We start from the raw sequence: 14,830 nt of genomic DNA, 5'->3' as shown, positions 1-14,830 counted from the left end.
GGGGCTGGGTGGCACCTGGGGGGGAGAACCCAGCACCTCCCGTGTGTGAACTGCCATGACAGCGGCTGTCTCTCCCTTGCCTGTCTAGCACCGCTCTGGTGTTCAAGCGTGGTCAGTATCTCATCTCCTGTTTCCCCACCACAGAAGCTGACCTTCACTGGGAAATGCCGCCTGACCTGCCTCTATGGTGCAGTCCAAGTGTTTGGATTTACCATCACTCAGGAGCAGCCTTCCTACGACCTCTTCTCCCCTCAGACCCACTGTGCCCTGACCATCGAAACAGTGTCCTACGAGACGCTGGAGAAATCCAAGAAGGAGATGAGGATATCAGCCAGGGCGATGCTCAGAGCCCATCATGTGCCACGTGGTAAGCATGGGCTGAGCAGTGTGCTTTGGTGGGGAGTCTGCTATTTGGGGGTGTAAAGAGCCATTAGGGCTGGTTACATGCAGGGCTACCCTTAACCAATTGCTTTGGGGCAGACTGAAGAATTCCAGAGACCTTGTAGTGAGATAAGCCTTTTATCTTTGTGTCACCATTCTGAATGCAGACTAGAGTTGTGATCAAAAGTCATCTTCACCTGACATTATTCAGTGGCCTCTGTGAAATGACGTAGGGTGGTCCCAGACTAGCTACATGTCCTCATCACCACTATTGCTGTTGATGCCTTTTCTGGCTGTTTCTCTAGAGACAAAGCAGAATAACTTCCCATTGGAATCAAATTTTTAACAGTGAGGGTAGTTAACCATTGGTACAGATTACCAAATGCTGTAGTAAATTTTCTATTGCTGGCAGTTCTTAAATCAAGACTGGATGATTTTCTAAAAGATGTGCTTTATTCAGTCACAAGTTGTTGAGCTAGAAGCAGGAATCACTGGTTGAAGTTCTAGGGCCTGTTTTATATAAGAGGTCAGACTAGGTGATCCTAATAGCTCACCTGGACTAAGGGGAGAGGTGTGTTTCATGCTGTGTCTGTCCAGTGGGTACTACAGTCTTTAGGGCCATCCAGCCATCGTCTTTCCCACACTACATTCACACACACAAATATTTGGTCTATAGTTGTAAACGTAGTCACTGGCAAACTCTCAAGATCGCCTTTATAACTTTTTCATGGCAATGAAAATGACTGAGTGTTGTTTATTGCCTTGCTTTAGGGTACTAATATACTTCCTCATTTTCCATGGAGCTCTGTAGTTTTATTTCTTCAAGTACAGGACTGGAAAATAGGAACTCATGAATTCTAATTCTGCACATCACTGACTTCTTGGCAAATCACATAAGAGGTTTGCTTCTCTTTCCACATTTGTCAAATGGAGGTGATACCTACCTCACAGGTATTAAGAAGGTCAGATAATGTAAAAAGTATTTGTTCATTGTATCAGTTTTGGACTTGAATTCTACTTTGTGTGAAATATAGTGTTTTAAGACTAACTGTTGTCATCTTGCAGATGCTAGAATAAAACTGATGAAAAATTTTGCCCCTTTGTGTTCTGTGGTGCTGTTGGATGGTCTGGATACCTCGGTTACAAGATTCATTCTTAATCACCCAGAGTTCTCCCATATCTTCAGAGTAAAGGTGAAATGCATCTTCCATTTCGTTACTTAATGGAAATCTTGCATTTGTTCAATCTTACCCTATGGGAATTGTTTTATGAGGAAGAAAAATTTGCATGGCTTCAGGAGAAGATCAATTGTGTATGGAGCAATAAAAATGTGGGTCAGAAAAACAGCATGTTTCATGTGTATAAAATTCAGACTAGTTTCCAGGAATTGTGAAGTAAGGGGGTACAGTTCCATAGAGGTATTCTGGTTATTTACTATAAGACCAAAGCTTGAATCATGTATGTAGTCATTAAAAGTCAACATTTATTGATATTTCATTAGCCTGTTACTGAATCAGTGATGGAATTATAACCGTATAAATTAGTTGTAATTCATTCTTTTATATATATATGATGCATGGATCTATCCTTTGCCAGAACTTCACTCCCTCTTTTACTACTTATCCTTCTTAGTCCTTTGTTGCAGTCACTTTCTTGCTACTGTCTTCCCATACGTTTCTCCCCACACTCCCCAGCCCTCTGGTGTTTCCTGTTCTGTCTGCAGTTGGTGGCAGCTCCACTTGACTGGCCCAGCCCCATTATTGTTTCCAGAGCACTTTGTTTCATGTTCCAATCATGTCCTCTTCCTATGTCTGTCATGTGACTTTCGGGTGTGCTGCCAGGCCTTTGAATTATAAGGCTGGTTTCCCATGGATTACAATGGTCTGCATGCTGTAGACCTGTATATAATAATACCTAGCTCTTATAGAGTTTTTCATCAGTAGATCTTCAAGTGCTTTATAAAGGAGGTATCATTCTCCCCATTTTAGACATATCTGTCTGTGGTATTTATAAGGTGCCATTTGCTGTAGTAAGTAGGGGTTAGAACGTCAGTGAAGATGAGACCTTGTTCCTAGCACTTCCTTCCTATCACCTGGACTTAAGACTTCTGTAGAACTAGAACAGAGAAGACAATTAATGTGACTAAATCATTCTGTGCTGGTACCACTGTCCAGTCAAATAAGACAATAGGAGTTATTCTGGAGTTATTTTGTATGTGGTGTGTTATGAATTTGCTAAAACCTTTCTCTGCTATATGCTTGCTGATCTGTAGATACAAAGGGGTTCTTGCTTCACACCAGAAGATGCAGCTCTAGCTTCTACTGGTATTGGGAAACGTGATCCTGAAAGTGGCCTGCTTTTGTCGGAGAGTTCAGTTTCAGCAATTGAAGAGTTAATACAAGCGTGTTGTGGTGAGTATCTTAAATTGATGGAACTGAATATGTTACATTTTGCAGTGATCTAAAGGGAGCAAAAGCTCCTTTCTCAGAGTTTGTTTCTTAAGTTCATCCTTGTGAAACCATGCCCTGACAATAGTGAAAAGGTTGGGTCAAATTTCAAGCCTTGGAGAGTTTCTGAACCAAATGGAGTGTGTTACACCTCATTTTGAGGTACTTAGAGGGGGAGGAGGGAGTGTTTATATGACCCATAAGGCTTTTTGCTGCCTTGCTGATCTGCCACCAAAACTAATGTGCCTTTATGATGATTTGGTGGGGGAGAAATCAGTTTTTGTCCATCCACGCCCCAAAATAATTTCCCATAGGCAAGTAGAATTTTGCAAGGCTGATTTTGTGCCCAGGTGTTGGAGTCTACCCTCTTAGAAGGCTTTTTAGTTTGTGCTTATAAATGTAAATACCCTCCTCACCTTTAAACAAAACTCTCTTGTTCTGGTTCCAAAGTGCAACTATAAGCCCATGTTATGTAAACTGATCTTTCAATGAAAATGCTCAGCTCTTGAGATTAAATTTTTGTCAACTTTTGTGGAGTAGGATGCATGAGATTAATTTATAGTAATGGTCCATTTCAGGGTATGTTTGTTTTTCCAGAGGAAGATGATGGTTGTCCTGTCATTCTGGTGTGTGGCCCAAAAAGTATTGGAAAATCAACATTTAACAGATATCTCATTAACCTGTTGCTGAATCAGTGAGTTTTTTTAATCCTATAAGACTCAACTTTTCGAATCTTCTATGATCTGGGCAAGAAAAATTGATAGGATTATTTATAAATAATGACTGGGGATTTGGATATTTTTGAAAATTAACATGAAGCAAAAATTGTTTATTGGCAGTCCCCATCTGTGTGTACCACTTGTGCAATTTGGCATTGATTGGCAGTCTCTCTGCTCAAGACTGGAATGGTATTGGGCTGTCGTTGGTCCAGACCATGTATTCTGCCTAGTGTTGTAGTTGGTTATAGTTAAAACTACAAAGATAGTTTTAGTAAAAGTCATGGACAGGTCACAGGCAATCAACAAATATTCACAGCCTGTGACCTGTCCATGACTTATACCTGTGACTAAAACTGGGGGGGCGGCTGTTCAGGGGGAAGGAGGGGGAACATCTAGGGGTGCCTGGGGCCAGCGGACTGTAGCTGCTGCCGGGAGCTGCCCGAGCAGTGGCTGGTGTGGCTGTCCCCAGGGCCGCCCAGCACACGCCAGACGCTGCAGAAGTCACGGAGGTTGCAGAAAGTAATGGAATCTGTGACTTCCGCGACCTCCGTGACACACACGGAGCCCTAGTTACAGTTTGTCATTGCCTGACCATTACAGTCTGTCAAATAGAGAGAGGAGGCAGAAAGCTAGTGATCTTATTCAGTGTCTGAGATTCTCATTGCGTTTAAGGCTGTCAGAATTGGATTCTTTTCCGGCTATATTCTAAGTGAAATGTTGTTCTGTTTTATTTACACATGCTAATATGCAGTGCATCTTAAAATATCTTTATTCTTTTACTGTAGCCTTCCTTGTGTTGAATATTTGGAATGTGATCTGGGACAGACGGAGTTTACACCACCTGGATGTGTCTCCTTAATTAATGTGTCAGAGCCGTGTCTTGGTATGTATTTTGCTATATTCTCATCACCAGAAATATACAAATATATTTATTCTCTAAAGGTACTGTGCAGGATTCTCACTCCTGTGTCTTAACAGAACCATATTAACTCTACTCACAGTTCAAAAAACATTGTAAGTGAAGGAGGCCTGCCAATCTTGTGGTAAGGAGCTAAGACCCGGGAGTGAAATCCTCCAAGGTGCTATCTCTAGGAAATCAGAACTACCAGGCAAGTTATTCTCCCTTCTTGGTTTTTACATATTTTATGGGAGTGGGTAGCGCGGGTGATCTTTTCTATATGCTGTTGGCCTGGGATATAGCAGACCTGAGTTAGTTTTCCCTCTGTGCCACAGACTTCATGTGACACCTTGGGCAAATCATTTAATCTCTCTACTTCAGTTCTCCATCTGTGAAAGTGGGAATAATACTTGCATACCTCACTGAAACTTTAGGATAAGTTTATTAATGTTTTTGAGATATGCAGATAGAGCTGTGGGTTAAAGAAGTATGTGTTTTTAAAGGTAAAAGGCCCTAGAACTTACTGGGGCTTGTGTTTGAAACTTTTTTTTTTTTTTAACTTCTCACCCTGGTTTTAAATTGTAAATTTGTTAAGCTTGGGGTGGGAAAAAGAGGGAAGAATATTGTAAGTTTTGAAAAATCATAAGAAGAAAACCTGTTAGTAGATATGGCCTTGGGTGTTTCCAAAGAGGTTCCCAGCCACCAAATGGTATGGTCTAGTTTTTGGATCAGCTGTTTGCCTTGGGCTGCTCTGTCATCATGGAAGGAAAAAACTAATGTATTTACACTACTAAATTGTAATGCACACAGTCCTTTTGTTATTCCAATTTAGTGTTCCTTTTTTACTTCCTGACCAAAAACTGCTACCCTGCTCAAATTGTCTTCTAGAATAGTAGTTAATCTAAATAAATTGATAAACTCATACGTTTAAGAATTGTATAGTTCCATACCACATTAGTGGATTTATCAGGTTTCTGACACTCAGACATTGAGACTGACTGGCCTTGACTGTATACTCAGAATTGAAAGGAAATGGTCTGCAGGGCAGAGGAAGGGTTCATTGGAGCAAGTGGAGAAAATCTTAAAGTACAAGCCTTTCCAAAAAAGGTGAAACAACTGGATACAAACTGAGGAAGAATAACTTCTATCAGTACAGAAAGGGATTGAGCATGTGTGCTTCAGGAGTTTGGGGGGGTTTTGCTAACTCGTTATGGCCGCTTTCTTTGAATTACTGAAACTCCCAAGTATTTACTATTAATCTTCAGTGTGTCTTTTTTCAGGTCCACCATTCACTCATCAGCGAATGCCACGTAAAATGGTGTACTATGGAGAAGCTAGTTGTGATCAGGATACAGAAAGATATATTGACACAGTGAAGTATGTGTTTAACTCCTACAAGAAAGAAGTGCCTTTGGTCATCAATACAATGGGATGGGTGAAAGGTAAACCAGCATACATCTAATCTTTGGAGATGCATTAGAAGATTAATGCTATATCTTAACAGTATACATGCCATGATACACATTTTGTAACTATTCTGAGACTGGGAAATATGACTCTAATTCTGTGTAAGTTTATTGTACATCTCTAACAACCATTGAGAGACACTCCTGAGTCTCTAATAACCAAGGTTCAGATCTGCAAGATGCTTACCTGGTGTGACTGCACTACCTTCTGCAAACTGTGTGTTCTCTCTCCCTCCCCCCATTCCTAAAGGTGTTGGATTGCTGCTTCTGATAGATATCATTCGACTGCTGGCACCCAGTCACATTGTTCAGATCAGTGTGGAAGACTTTAAGGATATGCCTCGCTTAACCCCAGAATATATTAATCTTGCTGCTGGCCTACATACAAAAGGCAAACTACAGAGCAAGTGTAAGAGCATGGATGTGAGTGGAATGGAGGATTGGAAGCAGTATGAAGGAGAAAGCGACTTTCAAACATCGACTACAGGACATAAATTGCTGTGCGTACAACCAAAATTCCCTGGAGCAGGGAATGCTGGTGAAGCGTAAGTACAAAAGCCACTGCTCCTGTCATGGAGTATAGTGTTTCCAGCAGTTTGTTTGCATTTCAGCATGTCATTCACAGTTACTAAATTTTGAAAGTAAATGCACAATGCAGAGCTCTCTATCTGATGTTACCTTCACAGAGCCGTACTTGTATCTGTTCCGGTACTTGTATGACACAGTCATCGTAGTGTCGAAGCACCAAAAGTAGCTACATGGAGAAGAGATTTGATAGTAGATGACTCTTTAATCTGGTGGAAAAAGGCATAACAAAACCCAGTGGTTGGAAATGGGCACTAGACAAATTCAGACAAGATCCCGCATTTTTAACAGTGAGGATAATTAACAATTCTAACAACTTACCTAGGGATGTGATGGATTTGTCATCACTTGACATCTTTAAATCAAGACTAGAATCTCTCTAGCTATCCATAGCTTAAACAGAAGTTGTGGCTGTCATGCAGAATTAATTGGCATGGTTCTGTGGCATGTTTTATGCAGGTCAGATTAGATTATCATAATGGTCTCTTTTGGTTTTAAAATCCATTAAGTGGGCACACTTTTTGTGTACTTTCTAATATTTTTTCAAAAACGTTATTTAAAACCTTGGAATAACTACCAGTTTTTATTTAATCATTTTGATAGTTTGATTTTGAAAAATATCAAACTACATTTTTTTTCATGAATAACGAAAACATTGACAGTATTGCCAATTTTTTGTTGTTGCAAAAAGTCCATTTCAAAAGCCAGTTTTGGATGAAAAACTTGTTTTGAAATATTTGATCCTGTTCTGCTTATCAGTTCACGAGAGAAGTGCAAGGCTGAATGGTAGCCTTGTGTATCTGGAACAAGGCAATCACCCCTTCACTAGTGATTTAACAGAGGACTGCAGTTATGGCAAAGTAAAGCCTTTTGCTTTGCTGAAACTATTGAATAGCCATGCGGTACTAAGTTCCCTGTAAGCTGCGCAGCTGCATAGCAGCCTATTAAGTGCCACACAGGCGCTCAGGGAACCCGCCTGGCCAGGATCTGCCGTGGAAGGGCATCCCAACCCAGCCCCAGACCTGCTGCGGCCAGGGGAGAGGTGCCTATCTCGCGACCCCAGCACCGGAGCTGCCGCAACAGGGAGGGGCGCCTCTCCCCCCCCAGCCCAGGTGCTGCTATGGGGAGAGAGCTGGGGGAGTCCTCTCTCCCTGCTGTAGCCCCGGGGCAGCCTGCACCCCAACCCTCTGCCCCAGCCCTGAGCCCCCTCTAGGGTGACCAGACGTCCCGATTTTATTGGGACTGTCCCGATATTTGCGTGTTTGTCCCGCGTCCCAACTTATGTTCGGTCGGGACACTGGCCAAACAAGCAATTTTGCCCTCCGCTCCGACGCACAGGCGGAGCCCGGAGGGGCTCTTGTGCCCCCTCCCCCCATTGGATCCCTCCCCAAATCCCCGCCCCCTCACTGCCCCATTGGATCCCAAGCCGGGCCTGGGGAGGAGACGCCCCTGTGCAGCAGCCTGGGCACACAGGCCACGGCTGGCCGGGGCTGGGAATGCTGCAGCGCAGCACGGAGGCTGCTCCAGCCCTGCAGCCCACGGGGCAGCGCGGTGGGTCCGGGGACAGCGCGGAGTGGGCAGGGCCCGGGTGGGTGGCGTGGCCTGGGGGCGTGGGCCGCCGGAGACACGCAGCAGAGAGGGGCTGCGGGGGCGAGACTTGTCCCAGGTGGGGCGGCTGGCGGACAAGGGCGAGGAGCCGGTCGGGGTCCCCTGAACCGATAAACTTCCCCGCCGCTGCCGGGGAGCCCCGCGCCTCTCCCGCTCGGCCGTGGCCGCCTGGCCGGGCAGTGGCCGCCTGGCCGGGCAGTGGCCGTGGCTGCCTGGCCGGGCGGGAGAGGCGCGGGGCTCCCCGCCGGCGGCGGGACGCGCCCCATGTGCCCGGGACCGGCCGGGGGGCGTGAGGCTCCGTGGGGAGGGCAGCACATGCGGCTGGGGCCTGCTAATGCCCGCGGCCCCTGTGAAACTGCTTTTTGGTTTTTTTGCCCCCCCCCCCCCCCCCCCTGCGTCTCGATATTTTATCTCTGTGATCTGGTCACCCTAGCCCTCTCCCACATTCTGAACTCCTCAGCCCCACCTCACCACATGAATTTTATGTGCACCAATATAGAGGTGATATGTCACACACCACCTCCATATTGGTGCACGTAACAAAATTCATTCCGCACGTGTGTGTGGGAAAATTAGAGGGAACACTGATGCAGTGTCCCTAACCTTGATATAGTAAATATTCCTGGGAGAATTCAGCGCCAAAAAATTAAAAATTCTGCGCACAATATTTTAAAATTCTGCAAATGTTATTTGTCAAAATAACAACACAATATAATCACACTGGTTTCAATTATTTTTGGTCATTTATTTCAAAATACCTGTCAGCAAGTATGTCTGTAACAATACAGACAACAAAAAAGATTCAGGAAATGTTTTTTGGCAAATAGAGTACTGTATTAATACGCCTAGTAAGGAATCTGAGTAATAATTCATTTAAACTACAATGCAGAACCGTATTTCCTGCACCCCTCAGAAGCAGTGCAAAGGCTTGGGGGAGTCAGGGGTAACAGAGGAGCTGAGGCAGAGGGAAGTAAATTGCTGGGAAGGAGCCAGGGTGTTGGGTATGGGTGGGAAAAGTATGGAACAGGTTTTTGGCGGGGCGGGGAGGGATTGTTAGGAAGCTTCCCCCATGCAGACCCTGGCTGACCCGTAGCTTCACCCATTCAGTCAGATACATTGCCCCTGTCCCCATGTGTCCTTGCACCCCCATGTGTCCTTGCACCCCCTGTCCACGTGTCCCTCCACCCCCATTCAGACACCCACTGCCCCAATCCCCATGTGGCCCTGCACCCCTTTCCCATGGCTCTGTGTCTCTGTACCCCCTCCCCATCCCAATGTATCTCTGTATCCCCCACTCAGCTGCCTTTTGTCCCTATGTAGCTCTGCACTCCTTCCCCCATCACCATATGGCCCTGCACCTCCTTCCTCCCCTGTGGCCCTGTGCCTCCACTTCCATTCAGTCCCTGCCCCAGTCTGTCCTCCCTCACTAGCCCTTGTGAGCCCCTGTCTGACCCTGGCCTGACAGGTGCTGCGATGAAGGCAGCTCTTTCTCTTCCCTAGCTGGCTAGGAGCTGCTGCTGTGTTCTATCGTCACAGTGGCCTCTGGTGGGCAAAAGGCAGAACTGCAGAAGTTATTTTCTGCTGGGAGCTGCTGCTGTTCTTGTGCTGCAGCACCTTCGGGTGGGCAAAAGGCGGAACTACAGCAACATTTCAGCAGAAGCTTTTTTCTGCATAAAAATATGTACAGCTCATTAATTATGCACACACGCAGTAGCCCATAATTCCCTCAGGAGTATTTAAAGCTGTGGACAGGAAGAAGCCCTGAAGCCTCTCAATATGCCTTTTAGCTACCATGGTTTAAGGGCAAACTTGAATAGCCGATATTTATCTAAAGATTGCGTCAGGAACTGCCTCTCCTTGGCTCTCATCCTATCACGTGCTTCCCACTTCTCTGATATTGGGGATGTGCATAGGGTGACCAGATGTCTCGATTTTATAGGGACAGTCTCGATTTTTTTTAGTCTTTTTCTTATATAGGCTCCTATTACCCCCCACCCCATCCCGATTTTTCACATTTGCTGTCTGGTCACCCTAGATGTGCATGGGTGTTTGACTTGGCTCCACAGAAACCTTCATTAAAGAACTGTTTAATAAAGCGTGACTCTTTTCTCACAATTGGCTAATGGAAAATTCTCCTGGCTATCAGGACTGGAGAAGAGAGCCAGAATCTAAAAAGTGACTGCTGCCTAAAGTAAGCAGCCTTACAACATCATCCTGCAACTGAACTGTGGAATCTCAGAACCACAAGGTTAATAAAACATAGCTCTAAATAGGTCTGAACAACAGAAATTTAAAAATAAACCTTCTAAAATATTGAATATAACAAATATCACACTGCAAATTCTGAAATGTCTGAGTAAGTGTTTGTTTGAACTGGAGCGTGACTGTTTTTCATCTCTGCATCATTTGTTTGCTTATTTTTCCAGACGGGTTCATAGCAGTATCCTCCGGGATATGGCAATGTTAGGTTACCTTGGCCAGCTTCAGCCTCTGGAAACAAGATCAGTACGCCCTTTACACAGTCTGATTCCCTATCAGGTAACTTAAGCATTTGTGAAAGAATTGAAGATGCCGTTTTGATGACTGGATTCAGAAAGCTGATTGTTAGTAATCTAGATTACTACACTTCTACCCCGATATAATGCGACCCGATATAACATGAATTCGGATAATAATAATTATAATTAATAATAATTAATGGAGATATCCCATCTCCTAGAACTGGAAGGGACCTTGAAAGGTCATCGAGTCCAGCCCCCTGCCTTCACTAGCAGGACCAAGTACTGATTTTTGCCCCAGATCCCTAAGTGGCCCCCTCAAGGATTGAACTCACAACCCTGGGTTTAGCAGGCCAATGCTCAAACCACTGAGCTATCCCTCCCCCCCCAATATAACGCGGTAAAGCAGTGCTCCGAGGGGGCGGGGCTGCGCACTCCGGCGGATCAAAGCAAGTTCGATATAATGCGGTTTCACCTATAACGCAGTAAGATTTTTTTGGCTCCCAAGGACAGCGTTATATCGGGGTAGAGATGTATATTCTAAATGTTTTACGGAACTGTCAACAAAAAGACCCTGTCTGAATGTTAGGAACAGTAATAACCTACTTGTAAAAAATCTCTCTCAGGCTAACATTTATGCCAGCACTCTCTGAAATGTGTATAGCAAGTATTTTGCGTGTCTCTTGGTCAGCCATTTGTGATTACAGTATTGTGTTGTCACTAATGTAGGTAGGTACACAGCGCACAGCAGGTGTCAGTTTGTGTACAGTTATGGCTACAACAACACTGCATATAGTAATGATGATAGAAATAACTACAATTATGTGTCTATTGCAATTCAGAACTAAATTCAAGTTGAACTAATGATCTGGGCTTATTTTCTAGGTACCTTTCAATGCTGTTGCGCTCAGGGTTATTCACACTGATGTTGCTCCTACACACATCCTGTATTCAGTAAATGCCAGCTGGGTCGGTCTCTGCAGGATATTGGATGAGGTCAGATGTGCGACTGATGGGCCAGTCTTGCTTACACAGACACCAGTCTGTGATTGCTTGGGCTTCGGTGAGTGAATCCTGGGCAGACTTTAGCATTGCTTAAACTAAATTGCCCCTTCTGATCATATGTTGAGTCTGCAGCATAAAGGAGTCATCTGTTTTAATGTTTTAATCACTCTTTCAAAGGTAACTTGAAAAATAGCAGTAGAGTAAAAGAATAAACATCTGCTTCTTCTCTACAGGTTTTGTTTTCCATTATAACCTTTGCTTGTGAGCCCTCTGTCTTAGTGACTAGTGGCAATAGCTACAGTTAAGGTTGCTAAACAGTTTCCATTGTAGTCTCTTCTTTGCATTTATTCATAAGTTGATGCATTATTTTCCTTCGGGTTTAGATATTTAAAATCAACTTCAGGAAGTTGTGCTCAAATCCATTCAGCTGTCTCAACCTGTGTGGATTGGGGTAAAATATTCTTATTGTAGGGGGGGAAAATAAGCACGCTTCTCTGAACAGGGCTACAGCAAAAGTCGCCTGAAGTCTGAATTTTACCATGGGCCTAATCCTCACTGAGCACTCATCTCTGCTTAATTTGAAAAAAGTCTGGTTTTGATGCAACAATTCTCAGTTGCTTTCTATATCAGGAGCATTCAGGGTTCCCTGGAGCTCTGCAGGAGCATAGCCACAAACGAGTGGGGATGGGGGTTCCAAACAGTTGAAGCAATGTTAAAGTCGCACAGGGAAAATCAGTCCAGAAGTTCAAAGTAGAGTTGCCCTGCTACTTTAACTTGACTGCGTTGTGCACATATTTGTTCTCTCTTTAAAAAAGTTTTATTTTAATATACATTTAATGACAAATACCATTTTATCACAAACCATACAGGATGCGTTGATGTTGGAATCTAAATATTTGCATTGCCTCTAATGACTTTTAGCTATACAACTTCAGCATTGCATCAATGTGTGTTTGCACATCTGTTTTGAAAACACACAGCAATTTTACTTGCAAATCTGAAGATTCTGTTGCTGCTCCTGGAAAGAACTAGCCTGGAGTTGACATCTGGGGTATTGGGGTTTTTCATGACCAAAAGGGGATGGAGGGTAGGAGAGACAGATCACAAGAGTAGCAAGAGAATTGTATTTCAGCCTCTGTCTAGAGCATGATTCCTGCTTAAACAAACATTACTTTAAGAAATGACCAGCCCGTGCAAAGAATTTCAACTATGCAGTGATTGTGCACCCTGCAGTAGTTCAGAGGATTTAAGACTGAACTGTAAATATATTTTAAAGGAATTATCCGAGGGGTTGACATGGAGAGGAAGCTTTACCATATTCTGACTCCAGTACCTCCAGAAAACTTAAGACTTGTAAACAGTCTGCTGCTGGGAACTATCACCATTCCAGATTGTGTCTTTACAAACCAGGTAAGGGTGACTTATGAAGATCTTCAAACAGCTCCTACCTGTACAGCAGGGTGACATGTATTTTAATTAGAAGGTATAAAATCTATTTCTTGTATTAAATCAGCTATATTATAAGGCATGCGTGAGCTGGGAGGCTTATGAGTATTAGCTGCTGGTTAGGGCTCCAAGATGGGAACGTTTTGTATTAAGTATATGAGCTTGTTAAATGTGCGCGCGCTCTCTCTCTCTCTCTCTCAAAAACTAATTAAGTGGCGATTTCTATTTTCAATATTAAACTTATTTTTTTAAATCTTGTGTGTTGCAGTACATGATTCTTAGAGCTGCCCAGTGGTAAACTGCTAAATTCTGTCAGTCTGCATAAATGAAATGGAACAAAGTAGTGTTCAGACTGGCAGTGTCTTTCAGTTTGTCTTTGTGTTTCCGCAGGGAACTGAAGGGGAGATCCCCTATGTGACATCTGAATACAATTATGACATTTCGGGAGCTGGGAAGTTGAAAATGAAGAAGCACCTCAAGAGAAGAGAACACAGTAGATCATAAGCTCCGTTTAAAGCCTTGTGAGAGAATGAATTACAGGGTTTGTTTCGTAATAAGGGGCCAGGGAGCTTCCCAGAGAACTTGGCACATTCTTGGAACCAACAAAGGCCCCACAGAACTGTGAGGAAGAGCATTTATCATCCAGTGCAAATTGTGTAGTGCTTACCTGCTAACCGCTTACTTTTTATACTTCCATTATGTACCTTTGTGTTTTATAAGTAAACATCTATTAAAAACTTCAGTTTCAGTTTCTCTTTCAAATCCCACACTGACCCACGTATAGCTGGGGTCACTCTGTTCCAGTTATCCTGAAGGTGATGTACTTTGAGTAAATGTCTCCATTGTACTGGCAGCCATAGGAAAGGGATACTTTTTAAGATCTCTGGTTAATTCCAGTGTAGTGATAATCTCAACCTAATTGCTTATTTATAAATTAGTGGCATCCCAACTTTCTGAGCTCTAGTCATGGAGTCTGCAGTGACTTAACTATCCCTCTATGGATACTAATTTTATGTCTTTTATTAAATTGGATCATTTATAATATATGGAGATATACCTATCTCCTAGAACTGGAAGGGACCCTGAAAGGTCATCGAGTCCAGCCTCCTGCCTTCACTAGCAGGACCAAGTACTTATTTTGCCCCAGATCCCTAAGTGGCCCCCCTCAAGGATTGAACTCACAACCCTGGGTTTAGCAGGCCAATGCTCAAACCACTGAGCTATCCCTCAGTTTTCTATATGAAAAACAGTAACATCTTGTAAACACTTCTGTAGATTTTCAAGGTACAGTAACTTCTCACTTAAAGTCGTCCTGGTTAACGTCGTTTTTTTGTTACGTTGCTGATCAATTAGGGAACATGCTTGTTTAAAGTTGTGCAATGCTCCCTTCTAATGTCGTTTGGCAGCCGCCTGCTTTGTCCACTGCTTGCAGGAAGAGCAGCCTGTTGCAGCTAGGTGGTGGGGGCTTGGAACCATGTTGGACCGGCAGCCCCCCTATCAGCTCCCCTAAGTTTCCTGTGCTACAGCCTCCCAGCATGCTAGCAGTTGTCTCTCCTCCACTGCCATGTGCTGCTCCTGCCCTCTGCCTTGGAGCTGCTCCCCAAGCCTCCTGCTTGCAGGGGTGAGGGGGCTAATGGCAGGGTGTCCCCCTCCCCCCTGCTCCTACACCCTGCTTACCCCTTCTTCTCCATAGAGAGACCGAGAGAGCCTGGGGCAGCAGCTGCTGTCTCAACTTCCTGATCTACTTAAAAAGACAATGCATTTAAGAGTGGGTCAT

At 44.0% G+C, this 14,830-nt stretch overlaps 1 protein-coding gene across 2 annotated transcripts; it reads left to right on the top strand.

Moving 5' to 3' along the window:
* The first annotated feature begins 213 nt into the window (after positions 1-213).
* NOL9 (nucleolar protein 9) lies at positions 214-13,782 on the top strand. Of its 2 annotated transcripts, none has more exons than XM_065421323.1 (11): positions 214-367; positions 1,447-1,574; positions 2,654-2,792; positions 3,426-3,522; positions 4,333-4,430; positions 5,726-5,887; positions 6,162-6,456; positions 10,531-10,642; positions 11,488-11,665; positions 12,884-13,017; positions 13,444-13,782. In XM_065421323.1, exons 1-11 carry the CDS (start codon positions 319-321, stop codon positions 13,555-13,557), a joined length of 1,506 nt encoding a protein of 501 aa, XP_065277395.1. In that variant the 5' UTR covers positions 214-318; the 3' UTR covers positions 13,558-13,782. The 2 variants fall into 2 exon arrangements, with proteins under 2 accessions (XP_065277395.1, XP_065277394.1); XM_065421322.1 differs by lacking the exon at positions 214-367 and adding an exon at positions 1,262-1,332.
* The last annotated feature ends 1,048 nt before the right edge of the window (positions 13,783-14,830 follow it).

The sequence above is a fragment of the Emys orbicularis genome, chromosome 22, assembly GCF_028017835.1.
Source record: "Emys orbicularis isolate rEmyOrb1 chromosome 22, rEmyOrb1.hap1, whole genome shotgun sequence".
NCBI lineage: Eukaryota > Metazoa > Chordata > Testudines > Emydidae > Emys > Emys orbicularis.
The sequence above is the reverse complement of the archived record's forward strand: the minus strand, read 5'-3'. Positions and strand labels throughout refer to the sequence as shown.

Bases quoted from the DNA above. Each gene is read 5' to 3' on its own strand.
- NOL9 (XM_065421323.1), top strand. From the start codon at position 319: ATGAGGATATCAGCCAGGGCGATGCTCAGAGCCCATCATGTGCCACGT. The intron at 1,575-2,653 runs GTGAAATGCATC...GCTGATCTGTAG, and splicing joins CCCATATCTTCAGAGTAAAG to ATACAAAGGGGTTCTTGCTT. The intron at 2,793-3,425 runs GTGAGTATCTTA...TTGTTTTTCCAG, and splicing joins GTTAATACAAGCGTGTTGTG to AGGAAGATGATGGTTGTCCT.